The 16,600-nt window shown below is 41.1% G+C and overlaps 1 protein-coding gene across 1 annotated transcript in view; it reads left to right on the top strand.

Moving 5' to 3' along the window:
• OGA (O-GlcNAcase) overlaps positions 1-15,644 on the top strand; it is a 32,039-nt gene extending 16,395 nt beyond the window's left edge. Inside the window, exons 6-16 of the mRNA XM_048505277.1 lie at positions 300-398; positions 558-842; positions 1,346-1,504; positions 2,161-2,768; positions 3,123-3,297; positions 6,622-6,707; positions 7,589-7,693; positions 8,667-8,752; positions 11,173-11,365; positions 11,660-11,819; positions 13,538-15,644. Of these exons, the coding sequence (XP_048361234.1) occupies positions 300-398; positions 558-842; positions 1,346-1,504; positions 2,161-2,768; positions 3,123-3,297; positions 6,622-6,707; positions 7,589-7,693; positions 8,667-8,752; positions 11,173-11,365; positions 11,660-11,819; positions 13,538-13,674 (2,093 nt within the window). The 3' untranslated portion in view covers positions 13,675-15,644. The remainder of the gene's footprint in view (positions 1-299; positions 399-557; positions 843-1,345; positions 1,505-2,160; positions 2,769-3,122; positions 3,298-6,621; positions 6,708-7,588; positions 7,694-8,666; positions 8,753-11,172; positions 11,366-11,659; positions 11,820-13,537) is intronic.
• Positions 15,645-16,600: the final 956 nt, after the last annotated feature.

The following is a 16,600-nucleotide window of genomic DNA, read 5'->3' as shown; positions in this document are numbered from 1 at the left end:
TGTGAAATGAATTTATTTATTATTTTTGCCCTGCCCATCCCCTGGGCCTAGGGGCTCAGGGTGGCATACAACATGATAAAACTGCAGTTTAAATCAACAGTAAAATCTAAAACAGTATTAAAACCTAATTACAAACAGCTATCAAAACTAACTGGAGCAAATTGTGCAGTCCTCTTGCTGTGGTTACTAATATTAAAAGATCTGACTATTCGTGGGTTTTAGTTTATATATAGTTTATATATATATATATATATATATATATAATAAATACAGATTCTTTATTTTACTCTTTGTTTTAGAATATTGTGGCACTTTCTGCTATCCCAACGTGGCTCAGTCTCCGTATTTACGAACAGTAGGAGAAAAACTGTTACCTGGAATCGATGTATTATGGACAGGTAATATGGTGCTTTTTTCTGGTTCAAATTTACACTGAATCTTGGCTTTATGCAGTGATTTTATAAAATGTTTCAATACTCTGGTGAAACTTTGTCAAGCTGGTGTATGAACATTTCACGAGGGTGTTCTGAATTCTTTATTTTTTTATTGTATTTTAGGTCCCAAAGTGGTATCTAAAGACATTCCAGTAGAGTCCATTGAAGAGGTTTCAAAAATAATTCGCAGAGCTCCAGTGATCTGGGACAACATTCATGCTAATGATTATGATCAGAAAAGACTGTTTCTTGGACCATATAAGGGCCGATCAACAGAACTCATTCCACGTTTAAAGGGTGTCCTGACTAATCCGAATTGTGAATTTGAAGCCAACTTTGTTGCTATTCACACCCTTGCAACCTGGTATAAATCCAACATGAATGGAGTGAGGAAAGATGTTGTGATGAGTAAGTTCATCAGAGTGAAACCTCAATCCTCTACTGCATTGTGAAAAGTGCTTCTATAAATTTATTTCCCCCCAGAAGTTAAATTCTCATTTATTTTTCCTTTGTTATTTTGATCAGGAAATGTGATTTGATTCCTTTTCACAATCTACATAGATGTTAAGAGACAATTAGCTGTTATAGTATTTTTAGACTGTGGTGATGACTAGTGTAGGAGCAAAACAGGTAACTATCCTTATCAGCCTTGTCAACCTAAAATACCAAAGTTTTATGGCAAAAGTCTGCAATGTGTACACAGATAGACAGTGCTAGCTTCAGAAGTTAAAAATATAACATGCAATACAAAAGAAAGCAGGAGAGAACAAAGTAGATGAGCTGCTGTCATTCCCTGTATTGGTTTTATGTTAAGGAGCTGAATGTTCCAATTTCCTCCTTCAATTCAAGAACATTGGGAACTTGAACTTTATTTGCCAGTTAATATGTTGTTTTCTTAAAATTCTGTGCAGCTGACACTGAAGATAGTACTGTTTCAATCCAGATTAAACTGGAGAATGAAGGGAGTGATGAAGATATTGAAACAGATGTTCTGTATAGCCCACAGATGGCCTTGAAATTATCTTTAACAGAGTGGCTGCAAGAATTTGCAGTTCCTCATCAATACAGCAGTGAGTAAGATTTTTTTGGTTTTCCCAGAATTGAGACATCAGTGTGAATAAAAATGGTCCTAAGCCTTCAAATAGACCTGCTGAAATATTTTGTGCAATTGTATCTGAGGTTCCATAATGTCTGACAACCATAATTTTCAAAAAACGTTCAGTTTAAAAATGGTTTTCTGAATGCAAGCTGCTGTACAGTGATTTGTAATGCAGGGCATTCTCTGGTTGAACCTGTTGGGGTTAGATACGGTCATAAAATTTCTGCTTGGGTACTGTAACTGGTGACATCAGGTTGAAGGACTTGTGAATACCCATGCAGGTCAGTTGACAACAGAAATAAGGTGGTGAAGTTGCTTTATTCATGGAAGAGGAAGAAGGAAGTGATTTGTTCCCTTCTTACTGTGGCCCACCAACCCATGTTGTTATTGCTTCAAACAGGGCCCAAAATTCAGGAATTAACTTTCCTGAGTAGAAGAGACTGCTAGTGGTGGTGGGTGGGTAGTGGGAGACCTTCAGTCTTTTTGTGAGTGAATTGCAGGGTTTGGTTATGCAAGTGTCTATTTTCCTGTGACTTTTGCCCATAATAGTTTGCATTGTTTATAAAATTGAGTGCGTTCTACATGTCGGAAAAATATATGAAACAGGTACTTTTTTTGTGCTCACAGGCAGGCAAGTGGCTCACAGTGGGGCTAAAACAAGTGTAGTAGACGTACCACTGGTTGCACCATCCTCTTTAAATTCTACCACCGTGGTGACTACAGTGTACCAAGAGCCCATAATGAGTCAAGGAGCTGCACTAAGCAATGAGCCTCCGGCTCTGGTCAAAGAAGAAGAGAAGAAGCAGTTGGATGATGAGCCAATGGATATGGTGGTTGAAAAGCAAGAGGATTCAGAGAAAAACATCAGTCAAATATTGACAGATATTGCTGAAGCAAAAATGACAGAAGAATTAAAACCCATGGACACTGATAAGGAAAGCATAGCTGAATCAAAATCGCCAGAGATGTCCATGCAGGATGATTGTGGCAGTGATATTGCACCTATGCAGACAGATGAGCAGACCAACAAGGAGCAGTTCATACCTGGTCCCCATGAGAAGCCTTTGTATGCAGTAGAGCCAGTGACTTTAGAAGATCTACAGTTACTTGCTGACCTCTTCTACCTCCCATACGAACATGGGCCCAAAGGGGCGCAAATGTTACGAGAGTTCCAGTGGCTCAGAGCAAATAGCAGTGTTGTCAGTGTGAATTGTAAAGGAAAGGACTCCGAAAAGGTGAGTGACTACTTTGTCTCCCTTCATGAGGTTTGCACAATTACTGTGTAACACTGCAAGTATATCTGGCAACTTTATAGGAAATCCCAGTCTTTGGAATTAATTATCATACAGACAGATAGGCGTGTAGTGGTCTTTTTATGTTGTAGAAAGTATTTTGGTTTAAAGACTAGATGAGCATGACCTTACCCAATGATCTGCTGCTCTGTCATTCTAGATATAGATGTGGAGCTGAGAGCCTTATTTCTCATCTATTAGTAGGAGCACAGCTGTGGTAGCCTAGTCTACATGAACCTTGCTTGGGGAGAAATCCAGAGTTTGGAATGTGGTGTTGATCTTTGTCTCTTTCGTTAGATTGAAGAATGGCGTGCTCGAGCCACCAAGTTTGAAGAGATGTGTAACTTGGTGATGGGCATGTTCACTCGTCTTTCCAACTGTGCCAACCGGACAATCCTCTATGATATGTATTCGTATGTCTGGGACATCAAGAGCATCATGTCAATGGTGAAATCTTTTGTGCAGTGGCTAGGTATGTTCTGTAGGAACCAATTATAGTGGCAGGTAGCATACATGATTGTTTCGAATTAGTCCACAGGAAAAAAATCTGTCACTTTTTAATATTATATCATCTCTTCGGGGGATCACTATTGATGCCTCACTATAAATAAGATTTTCGATAAAAGAAACAGTAGTTACCTAGTGGATGAGTTAATTTTGATATTTTTTTCCCTTGGGCTAATGAACCTTAAAAGTGATCACTGAAACATGAGTGTTAACTTGGACTGAATGCACACTGGACTACATCAAAAAGTATTCCCTGGGTCTGTTACAAAATTGGAGATGACTCTATGAAATGTGACCATGCCTTAGTTACCTGCTGCTTGCTCTGTCTCAATAACATGATTGCTGTCTTCAACAGAACAATTGCTGATGTGACCTTTCATTGGGCCTGGCCAAGAGGGAGCTGGGCTTCCCAGCCCTTTCTGTGCGCATGCGAGCTTTAGCATAAGGCTATTCTGGTGCAAAAGTGATTTGTTTTGACATTTGAAAATTGCCTGATTTTTGGCAAGGGGTAAGAAATTCTCAAACTCTGGAGCTGGTTTTCATACTAAACTAAATATCTCTGAAGAGAAACTGAGAAAGTTTTTGTTTGCAGCTTTTTTAAAATGATGGGGGGGTTTGGGGAATAGCACCAGCATGGCCTGGGTTCCTCTAGTGACTTTATTTCACTTTCAGGTTTCAATACAACTGTCAGGAATATGCTGTGGACTTGCTTTTATGTACACAGCAGGCAGCAAGGCTAATGGCTTCCTGTCACGCCATCTGTAGTGGTCACAAATTTCATAATAAACTCACTGCACCATGCTGGTTCAGCCTACAGTATCTGGATCACTGTTCTCATAGATTGTATGTTGTATTTTGAAATGAAGGATCTTGGATTAGTTACCAAGATAGTCAATTTCACACATTTAATATTCAACAAAAGACTTACGCCCTCAAATTTCTGCATATTTAGGGGTACATTCACATATTGGGCCTTGGAACATAGGTGTGACTGAACTTCCTCTCAGAAACAGGTTATGGGTTACTTACATGACTGGAAAATGGTTTCTCGCAGTCTACATTCTTTTTATTTCTAGAGATTGTCCAACTTCTCTCAAACCACTCATTTAAACGTTAAACTGCCAGCTGCTTGGGGAAGAACAGATGTGGTTTAAGGCATAGAAGGACTAAGGCATGTGTAGAAATACCAGCCAAAATGCTGGGACTGTTTTAAATTAGGTGTAACAACAAAAATATCTGCAACTAACTAAACATGGAAAGCAAATAAAAGTTTACTGAAAGTTTAACTTAACACTAATGCAACTTGCTAAAGCCAAAGCACAATTTATAACTTTTAGCAGGACTCGACCCTAATAAGTATTCAGCACTTAGCACAATCAAGAAGGCGCCCCTTTAGTTTCAGGATGTTGGAATGGATGTACTGAGTCAAAGACAAACTAGCAGGCTCCAAGATCAGACTAAAGATCTGAGCCAAATTGTCTTACAAAAATGAGAGCCAGTTTGGCATAATGGTTAGGACTTTGTAGATCCAGGTTCAGATCCTCACTTTGCAATGAGGTTTCTGGATTACTTGGGCAAGTGTTGCTGTCTCAGTCTCATGTACCCCAGAGGCCTGTTATAAGGATAAAATGAGGAAGGGAAAACCATATAAGCTACCTTGAACTCCTTGGAGGAAGGGTAGGATAAAATTACTAAGTAACGTCACTTTTGTTTACTTGTAAACCTTGCATAAACCCACATCAAACACTAAATCAGGGTTTAACCCCGTCACCCGTGTGCTTGGTGGTCCACTGAAGGCTGATCTCCTTACTCGCTCCTACAATCCAGCTAGCATTCAGTCTGTATAACTAGTGTGGACAATAATAATATGGATTACTAATGCCTTCTACTGTCTTCTTCCCCAATGTGTGCAGATGGGAGAATCTTCAGCACAAGTGTCTTCTGCTTTTGGATGGACCACGCCAGATGCTTTCAGCGTGTCGTGATTAATAAATTTAAGATGGGAAGGTTCTGTCTGAGGCAGCTCAGATTAGGGGTAGTAGGCATGGGCTGAAGTCACATTTGCGCAGCGACTCAGGCATTAACTCTGATTTTCATTCATACAGCTCTTCATTCATGCAGCTCTGTAAAGTGTATAATAGTTGGACTGCTAGTTACAGAGTTGTCTCAAAGGAGAAGTACTCCAAGTTACCAGTGAAAGGGTGTTATAAAACCATAAGAGAGCCTTGGAAGTAGTTGGAACTCAAGTAAGCATGCTTGGGGTCATCTCCCCTGGCTACATTAAAACCACCCTCTCTCATTTGATGTAAACTTGGTTCACTTTGAGACTACCTGGCTAGCATGACACATTTGACTGTACTGATCTGAGATTGTTACTTGAACAGGAAGTAGTTCGCTGTCCACAAGAGGAAACAAACTGGCGCAGCTTATCTTATCAGAAGACTAGGCAGGCAACTTAATCCCCACATCTACAATTCACCTGCCTAGCCCCTCTCAGATAAAATGCTAATTGGTTTTACAGCTTGGCTAGCCAAACTGTCCTCAAAGCCAAGCTGCTGTTGCTAAAGTTTATATACGACATCTTAAAATATGTAGAGGGGCATAGTAAGGCTGGCTATTTGGCTGTCAGGAATTTTAGCATTTCTGACGTGGTTGAGGGTGCAGTAAAATACTGCAGCCGAGACCATTGTTACCTCTATTGGCGACAAAATGGTTGTGGTATTCTATGGTCAGAGCCACAACATTGGACATAAATGGTCTCTAATCTTTGGTAGAGGAGGCTTGTCTGGGCTCTTTTATTCCTGCACCCAGCTCCAGACCTAGTTTTCTGGCAAGATTCAAAAAATATGAAAATGTGACTTCAGACAGGTCCAAGTATTTTTGAGGGGCTGTGATAATGGCTAGTGAACGTGCCTCTCTTTCTGAGTGGAGCTGTTTTGTACAGCTTCTACATGTTCTTTGAAAAAAAAAAGAACAGGGCTGAGCTCACCCGTGTGTGTATATCACATGTGCTTGTCTGTAATGAGGCAGATTGCTGTAAAAGTGTTGAGCGGTCTGCTCTTGAAGGCTATCATCTCACAATATGTTTGTTTTCTTAATAAAGAGCATGAGCACCTAGTCATTAGGTATCTTTACCAACTGTGCAGCATTATTGCAGCCCCGTAAGTCCTTGGATTATAGCTCAGTTAGAGAGTTTCCCACAAAGTGTGTGTTAGTTTGTTGGACATTTTAGTACCTCAGGACAATCCCCCTTCTCGTAACGTTCTCCGCTTGGATCTGATCTCCACAGGGTGTCGTAGTCAATCTTCAGCACAGTTCTTAAGTGGAGACCAAGAACCCTGGGCCTTTAGAGGTGGTCTAGCAGGAGAGTTCCAGGTATCAATATGACTTCACAACTGAATGACATTTGTCTTTTGTTTGAGAAATCTTTTATTGCACATCAGAGGGCTTGGAAGGCTTGGTCTGCCGAAGGCTTTCTGGTCGAAAACCCAAATGGCCTGACAGCTTTGTTTTAAAATAATTTTCCTCCCATTTCTACAGTAATATCCCAAGGAGATGCTGCCATTCCCACGCGCCTTCAAGTACTCAGCTGGCTTTAGTTGTACACATTTCTCCCACATTGCTTTCCTTTGCAGGTCAGCGACAAAGGCCTTTTATCTGTCATACCGCAATTGCACAATGCGCGCCTGCTTATCTGCCAATGAGAACTCCATGAGCAAAGAGGCTGTCACAATATGGTATACTTCAGGATCCTCTCTTTGCAAAACTTGTAGATAAGTTCTGGTAAATACAATTGGCAAATCCGTCCTAATTCTGTTTGTTCTGTTCTTGAACTTGCTCATGGATTTTTCAGAGGCTATACTTTCTTCCCCCTCACAGGTGCTGTCTGCGCGCAGCCAATTGAGTCAGCACGTTGCTTTTGGGTTAGTGTATCCTCTGGCCAGTTAACCCTCTTCAGACCAAACCTTTCCTCCTGACATGGCTATATTATGCTGAGAGCATAAATGAAATTTGGTGGAATTATGTTAAAGCAGAAAATGAGTTTAATGTAAACTCAATTAAGTGCTGTTAACAGTTGTGCTTTTTAAAAATTTCTACTCAGATAAAATGGTCCGTACTTTTGTAAAGCCTGCAGACCCTACTTCCCTCTGGGGTGCCTGCAGTAGCAAAAATTAACTTGGGAGTCTACAGTGCACACCCAAGAATGTAATGTGTCTGTCTTCTCAAACACTTACACTCATTCTTTGTTTTCACAGCGTTTGCTGCCTATTGAAGGAGCAAATGACCTCTTTTTTCAGCCACCTCCTCTGACTCCTACTTCCAAAGTATACACCATCAGACCCTATTATTCTAAAGACGAGGTAAGCAGGATCTTTGGCCATTCTCATACTCACTTCTGATGTTGAGAGGAGCATATTGATGATCAGCTATTCCCTAGGTTTACACCAAGGAGATGGATAGGTCAAATACCTGTTGCGCCAATGCTGAGTAGCCTGAAACCACTGGAAACTCTGAGAATGCTAGAAAATAGCTTCCTCCTAATTGCTTTATATAGTTATAAAAAGATTGCTCATTTCTAGAAAGAGAATACAAAAAATTAAATGTGTCATGTTCCCAGCCCAGATCTTGATCTTTCTTTCCAGCCTTGAACTTTCTTCAGCTAACAGGTAAAGCACTTCTACTGTAGCAGGAGAGCTGTGCCTCCTTATGCCTGCCAATGTTATCACTGTCCACTATCTCCTCTCTAGTTAATGAAATGAAGTGGTTTTTCCTCATGTCTGCCCATATTTTCCAAGCTACCACTAAATGACCCTGCTTCAGGTTGTCCATTTGTTCACTGGGCCATTATTTATAGGAGGATCAGGACTAATGTCACAGAGGGGAATGATATGCAGAGGCGTTTAGTGGGCACACAGTATGCCTGTTAGCCAAATCAGTCTTCCTCAGAAACAGCATGAGGAGGGAGTGTCAACAAAAATCCACTAGTCGAAGATCATCTTTGAATCTGTAGTTTATTCTAGTTTGAATTGTTGAATGCAGAGGTTGATAAGGAGTTGTATGATCCAAGTATAAACCTGAAATATTCTGAAAATATTTCAGAAGGATTGTAGGTCGTTTCTGTCACATCTGTATTCCATCTTTCCTGCAAAGATGGCAGTGACTTATGTGGGACTGTCAGCTTTCTCAAAGGCCATCTGTTGGCTTTCATTTGAATGCATGCCTTCCCAATGCACACTGCACTGTCTGTATGCTAATGAACATAGACTCTAATGAAGGAATGAGCATGCTGACTTCCATCGGTACAATAATTTTTTTGTTTGTCCTTGTCCTTAGGCATCAGTTTACAAGATCTGCAGAGAAATGTATGACGATGAAACTGATGAGCCTTTCCATAGTCAGCCAGACCTAATTGGAGACAAGTATGTGTCCTTTTGACAGTGGCATCTGAATCATTTGTGTAGTAACAGCTATCGGTATATGCCTTTTGTCGTCCAGAAATGCATAAACAAAATTTAAAGCAATTAGAAATAGTAGGGACTCTCAGTAGAATACTTCAGTGTCTTACCAATTACATAGAGCACAAATTAACAAATTGATTTTGTTATGAGGCTAGTATGTCCCTGTAAACCATGATCATAGTTGACTCCTTAATAATTTGTACAAATGAAAAGATTTTGCAGATTTCATGCAGTTCTCCAACTCGGTTTCAACAAAACTTTTTTCCTATTGATCTACTTTCTCAGGGAAAATCTTCCTTCCACAGATCTAGACCAATACTTAAATCTCCTTCCACTAAAGGAGAGGCACATTGGGGTTCACAGAGCAGGTTCTGGGGGTTTTCCACCTGGATCCCATTCCTGACTCTGCCAATTGAATAACACAATGTTCAAGTAACAAAAGAAGAGGAAGAGTTGGATTTATATTCCCCCTTTCATTTTTTCTGCCTAAGTGTAGTATTTTACATTTATATCTGTTTGAAATTCATTTTGTTAGTTTTGGTTCATCTCTCTAATCTGTCCAGGTCATTCTGGTCCTTTCCTCTGGAGTATTAGCTACCCCTCCTAATTTTCTGTCATCTGCAGATTTGATTAGCATGCCCTCTATTCCATCATCCAAGTCATTGATAAAAATATTGAATAGCACTGGGCCCAGGACAGAACCCTGTGGCACCCCACTAGTCACTTCTCTCCAGGATGAAGCTGAACCATTGGTGAGCACCCTTTGAGTTCGATCAGTCAACCAATTACAAATCCATCTAACTAGCATAATCCTCTCAGACCCTCTTGAAGAGGGTCTCAAAGGCCATTCAACTAGCATATGACTGCTGGGATCTTCTGCCCATTGGACATTCACACGCATTCCACCAGGGCTCAAGCATCATCTGCTGCTTTGGCATCCTATATACACATCCGGGACATTTGCAGGATGCCTACCTGATTCTCTCTGATGTTCTTCATTAAGCGTTACTCTGTGGACATAGGCTCACACAGGGAAACAGTGTTGCAAGCTCTGTTCAAATAGAGAGCCTCACACCCACCTCCAGGGTATTTGAGCTTGCTGATTTCCTAGTGTGGGACTGCCCAGAATACCCATGAAGATGAAATACCGTGTAGCTCTTAACTGTGTAACTGTAGTTCATCAAGTGGATTTCTGTGCAGGCACACATCCCTCCCTCCTACCCTGCCATGGAGCTTCTTATCTGGTGGCAGTGTTAGGGGGATGTGTATCTGAGTAATGAGATGCATTCTTGAAACTATGTAACCATCAGATGCCTCTTTGATATATGTAACCAGCCTGCTGTATGTTACCACTGCCATCTGTGCATTCTTTCCTTGACCTACGCTCTATGCCTTTGCATGCTCTGTAGTAAACTAGGTTTCCCATGTATTGCCTGTCCTGTGCGAAAAGAGTTACAACAGTTCTCTTGTTGTGGGCAGGAGACCAGGTGGCTCCTTCGCTATCTGTTGCTGATCTTGAGGCAGTCTTGGTTCCAGAGGCTGCCTCTGGGAAGTTGGGAGGGAGATTCATTGGGAGATAATAGCTGCCACTTCGTTAGAACTGGCTTTGCCAAGTATGGTGCTTCAATACCTCATCAATAAACGCTGCTGGATTCATACTTCAGAGTCTGTTATTGGCTTATGGTTCTGAGACCTAACTAGCGGTAGGAGAATTGAGGGAATAACACTCCTCCCCCTCCCATTACGTGACCATTTGGCAGGAACTTTCCTCCCGGGGGGAGGGGGAATGAATGTTCTTTAGAGCTGCAGAGCAGAAACAAAGCTTGAAAATCCCATCCATGGCAGGCCTGCACAAGCGCAGACCTGATATGTGTCTGCACAGAAACCCACTCGATGAACCAGTTACACAGGTAAGTGCAACATTGTATTTTCCAGTACCTTGGCTTCTCTGTGGTGTCACTACTTAGTTTTAACAATTGTATGTCAGTCATTGCAGTTTAAATGTATCACTTGGATTACAGTGTTCCCTTACATAAGACTTGCTTTTTTGGCAGACTACTCACACAGATCCTGTCTGGATTTCAACCCCAGTCAAGTTTTTATATTCCTTTGATTTTCTGCATTAGCCGTAAGAGCTCTCATTCCGCTATCGATTCAGCACATTCAATTTATCAGAGTTCTTGATGGGACTCATAAGCTCTTCCTAAACAGTCAGTACTGTCTCTTGTTAGGGTTAACATGGAATTGACCTCTTCCTATATGCTCAGCTGTGTCAGTGGTATAACTATCATTTTTCTGTCGGTCTATTCTTTGGTATGCATCAGTTACTTAATGTAGCCTGTATGAGTTTGCTCTCTGAGATTTTTTTTCCCTTTTCCCAGGTTGGTAGGTGGTTTGCTGTCCCTCAGCCCTGATTACTGCTTTGTTCTGGAAGATGAAAGCGGCATCTGTGGCTATGCGCTGGGAACTGTTGACGTAACTCCTTTCATTAAGAAGTGCAAAATGGCCTGGATTCCTTTCATGCAGGAAAAATATAGCAAGCCAAGCAGTGACAAGGAACTATCAGACGCTGAGGTTAGTCATGCTAATTAGTTGTCAAAGAATTGTGTGCCTGTATGTGAAGGCTTCTTTCTCTAGACTCTAAAGATATGGGAAGGTGGGAACAATTTCAAAAGCAAAATGCAGATACAACATTTATAGAACGCAAACCGAGACATCTCTAGAGTTAGTTAGAGACATCTCTAGAGTCATGTGATTAGTGTAGCCCAAGTCTGTACAAATGCACTTCTGCAAGTGCATAGCACGTTTCCAACATGTTCACTGAACAAATCATAATATTGAAAGATTTCAATGATGTGCCTGTTCTAGAAAATTATGTTGAGCTTCCACGAGGAGCAAGAAGTACTTCCGGAAACATTCCTTGCCAACTTTCCGTCATTGATAAAGATGGATATCCATAAAAAGGTGACTGATCCAAGTGTGGCTAAAAGCATGATGGCCTGCCTACTCTCTTCCCTCAAGGCAAATGGTGAGTTTCAGACAATAACTGTTGTAGCTATTAGAGCATTAAAAGCAGTTACAACATTCTACACCCTGGTGCAAGCCTCAGTTCTGTCTTTAACCAGCGTGGGTGAAGTTTTCAGAGAATCCAGGGAGAAAAATGTTCAAACATGCTCCTTCGTGTCTGCAAATATTTACATCCATCTTCAGTTTGGTGAAAGATCAGCAGGAATGGGCCACTTTATTGATGGCACTGTTTCCAAGGAAAACCAGTGTGTCCTATTCCTTTTTGTTTCATGGTAAATCCAGTTGAGTATTTCCTGCTTGATAGTCTTTGGTTTTTCAAGCTTGGTGATACAGATATGAACTTATTAGGGCTGTCATTCTCCGGGCAGGGCCTGGAGATTTATCAGAATTACTCCAGATGACAAATATCAATTTCCCTGGAGAAAATTTCTACTCTGCATTATACCTTGCTGAGATCAATATTAGAGAAGCAAGCCTTTATTGGCATAGACTTGCTGAGATCTCTCTTCTTTTCCAACTCCAGATTCCAACCCAAAATGTCCAGGAATATCCCAATGTGGAGGTGGCAATCCTGTGCATACTTTATGTATATTGTTGGTCAGATTTGTGTGTGTGGTTTTGGTAATGATCATATGACAGACTTTTGAGTTTCTCTTCAACTGCTGCTAGAATCTTTTGGGTTTAGTAAACGGATATTAAATTTTAGAAATTGCAGTAGGTTTATTTGTCCATCACGTTCCTGATTCAGGAGCATGGGTATACCTTTGAGCATAATAATTATTTATTATTAACTCATTATTTCCCATCACATGTAGTTGGCTTAACTACATCATCTCCTAAACGATTGCTTGCTGTTTTGAGTGTGCAGTTGTAACAATATTATTTGAATTGTGTGTCAAAGATGGCTATGAATAGGTCTTTGCATTAGAAATCGAAAATGACCAATATTTGCAGCATCTACCTAATTTCCTGTTTTTGGGAGATAGCATAATACTAAAACAATAATTTTGATAGTTCTTGTGACCCCATTCATTTAAATCTCAAGGAACTGTACAGTTGAGTATAAATACATATATTGTTGAAAAGGGCTGGCAACTGTAATTCAGTCTGAGACAAAGAAAATGAATCAGCTGGTTCTAATGCCCAAGCAGACTTTTTTCCCTCTCTTGCTTGGGCATTCCTCTCTAATGCCCAAGCAGGGTTTTCCTCTCTTGTTTGGGTATTCCTCTTTAATGTCCAAGCAGGGTTTTTTTTCTCTCTTGCTACATGTCAAGCTTGTTTTAGAATTGACGGGGATGCCTCCATTTTTGTGTTATGGCTATTCTTGGGTTGCTTGCTAGAGTAATAATTGATTTTCCTTAGGTCCTTGAAGTTCTGGGCCCTCTGCATAGCAGTATGATGGGCTTGGAGACCCATGGCGATAGTCTAGGGGCCTGCAACCTGCGGCTCTCCAGATGTTCATGCTGGCAGGCGCTGATGGGAATTGTAGTCTGTGAACATCTGGAGACCCGCAGGTTGCAGACCCTTAGCTACACCATCCAAAGGAGAGGCCATCTGTTGTTTGTCAATACCATCTTTACTCTTGACCCTGGTCTAGCCAGAATGGACTGCTGATGAGACTGGAAAAGGGAGAGAAATCTGATTGCAGAGTTTCAGCCTTATAGTAACTTCTGTTCGCTTTCACCCATTCCCTAAATATTTCTTTTCTTTGCTCTGCAGGCTCTCGTGGAGCTTTCTGTGAAGTGAGACCAGATGATAAAAGAATCCTAGAATTTTATAGCAAGCTTGGATGCTTTGAAATAGCAAAGATGGAAGGATTTCCTAAGGATGCCATTATCCTTGGAAGAAGTTTGTAAGGAGCTTGGTCAATGAGTATTTGGTACTGTAGATTTCTAACTGCTGGAGAGTGGTGAGCTGAGTTTTACCTTATTGCCTGTCTATACAAAGACAGCAGTCAGCTGGCCTGATGGTTTTGTGAAAATTCACCCATTACCTCGCCAAGATGCTGCTGAAAACTCTGTTTGGAAAACAGATACTGGTCATCCTCATTTCCTGGTCTTAAGCAGAGTGCCAAGGAGTACTGCATATGATGTTGCCTTGGGGAAGAGACCCAGCAGTTCCATGCATCTACCTGCCTATTCAGCTGAATGGCTGTCTTATCCAGAGTCTGACCATAAAATGCTCCTTCTCCTGTTATAAAGTGGACTGAGAGAGGTGCAAACGGAATTCGTCCTGTTAGAAGAATGGGAGGTGGCTGTGTCCGTCAACAAGCGAAAGATCAGTACTGACAGCTCTGAGTTTTGTCTTCTGTCCTGCTTGCTGTGATAGGGAAGGAATTGCCATCTAAAAAATATTGGTTAAACTTTGTGCTTTGTAGGGATAAACTGTGCATTTGTCTGTGGCAAAGTCACTCAGTGGCAGAAGTGTAAATTTTAGTGTGTAAATATATATAAACTGTATGCTGATACTTTGTGTTTAATTGTTTTGTAATTCTTTTGCTTTTCAAAGCAAAGTGATGTTGTTCCAAGACAGCACTTTTGAATAATGTCAAACCACAAGAGAGGCTGAAGCTAATTCCACTCCTAGCCTTTTCTCCTGTGCCTCATGCCTTTCAGTAGAAACGTCATGGGTGGCAGGGAAAATGCTGGATCTTGAAAGGTCATTCCTTTAGAAACAAGTTGTCAAAAGGTGCAGTAGATGCTGCCTCCTGCCAGAGAAATGCTGGTTGGAGGGTGATCCAGTGAGATCATTAGTGCCACAGCCAGTCATTGGCTGGCCTGGACTGTGTGAAAGGGCTGTATGCTATGATTTTACAGCTTCTATCCTGAGTGAATTGTCAGTCTTCATAAATCAGGGTCTTCAAGTCATGCACATTTGTGTCAGACTATTTTGTGGACAGAAAGCACATTTTACACATTATTTAAGTAGTTGCCTAATTTTAATGCATTGCCTGTTTCAAGTGTTTGAGGTTTTTACCAAAATGCAACAGGTGGTCATGGCTAGGCATTGTAGTAGGGAAGTAGCTGCCCCACTTGGGAGAGGAGTTGTTGTCCCACTGAATGCCTTGTTCCTAGGAGGCAATCAACCAACACCACACCTCATTTTCTCATCTGCTACAATCAGTTATTTTTTTTCTTCTTTTGCAAGTATGCCCTTTGAGGAAAGATGGAATTTAGTTGATCTTCACTCTCTTAAATGCCCTTCACCTATGGAAGAAGTTTTTTTACACTTTTTCTAATGGCATTTGACTGCTACAACGTAGTTTGAAGCCTTTACCGGCTTCATTGTGTTAAACTTGCAGGTTTTTGATTTTTCACTATGTGAACAGTTTTAATAGCAAAGTATTTAAGATGCATCAAGTACATTTCACTTGGAGAACAAGGCACTGAGCGATAATAGATCTTGTGTAATTCCAAGCTGGCTGTCATGAGTTCTGTATGGCTTTGAGTATATGCTGAGCAGCTAGCCACTTGGTTTATTTTTTAATTAGATGCCAGAGAGAACATAATCTGGATTTATGGCATTAAATATCTGTGTGTGGGGAGATCTTTTTATACAGTTAACCCAATCTTTCTCCTTCAGAATTTATCACTGTTAAGTTGATTGTGTTGATAGGCTTGAAAGTCTGGGTCAGCCCCTTGCTCTTAAGGTTGTGAAGCAGCACATTGACACAGCTTCCGTGGTTATCAGTTTTCATTGCATACACAGTTGGAATGCCACTTTCAGGACTGTTTGTAGACCTACTGTATTTGTAGCAGAACGGACTGTGTAAAACTGTATTTGAAGACTATGTGAGAAATAGAATAAATTGCAAAGTGAATGTAAAGGCATGTCTATATTACTGAATGAAGAAAGGGGGCAGAAAAGAAAATCCATATTGTACTCTCACTGATTTTGCTCCATTGCAAAAGTGGGTTGCTTTTGAAGGCCCCAGGATATATTATAATGCTAGGGTCCTACATGTTTGTATTTCTACAGTTTCCATATCATTACTATGGATTCCCTCTGCAGCTTTCCATACCATACATATTAAATAAATTTCTATCTTAAAGGTCACTGGACTTCCATCTTCATAGTCTTGCGTGCAGTCCTGCTGCAGAGAAGAATAGCAAGCTTTTCTTTGGGCGTTTCTGTAGCAATAGAGTGCTGTGTTCCCCTCGGAGCCAAAGATGGAAAGATTTCCTGCCAAAATAGTCACAAAGTCAGAGAGGGAGGAAGCAATCCCCTCAGTTCTCTTTTCATCATCATGTTGAGACGACATGTGCTTTTAGCGTTGTTGTTTCTCTGTCAGCCTAGTGGTTTTTCAGTTGGCTTCAACGCAGAGAAAGATGGCTCAGCTGTTTTCAAAAAGTGCTCCAAATGCAAAGTGAAGATGGTAAAGGAGGACAACCATATGGAATGTTTTCTTTGCCTTAGTGAGAGGCATATCCTGGCCTCATGCAAGGCCTGTGTCCAGCTCATCCTGAAGGCTTGCCTCATTTGGGTGTTGCGGTATAAGGCAGTTATGTATGAATGTTCCTTGGATATCCATACAATCCAGGGTTAAGTCATCTAAGACCCCCTCAGGTTGCCTCAGCTCCGACCATTCACCCTTCCACTTCAGGGCAAGCAGGCAGGGCCCTGCCCCTACCCCCTTAATTAAAGGCTAAAAAGTGCTTCAAACCTGTGGAGAGGGAATTCTCCCCTCACCACAAGTCCATTATCTTTTCTTCCTTCGAGCTACAACTCATGAGGAAGGAGAGAGGTTGCAGAAATCCCCATCAGTCAAAGTTGTGGGTCCTC

The sequence above is a fragment of the Sphaerodactylus townsendi genome, linkage group LG08 (genome assembly GCF_021028975.2).
Source record: "Sphaerodactylus townsendi isolate TG3544 linkage group LG08, MPM_Stown_v2.3, whole genome shotgun sequence".
Classification (NCBI taxonomy): domain Eukaryota; kingdom Metazoa; phylum Chordata; class Lepidosauria; order Squamata; family Sphaerodactylidae; genus Sphaerodactylus; species Sphaerodactylus townsendi.
Note: the sequence above shows the minus strand (reverse complement) of the source record. Positions and strands in the feature narration are given on the sequence as shown.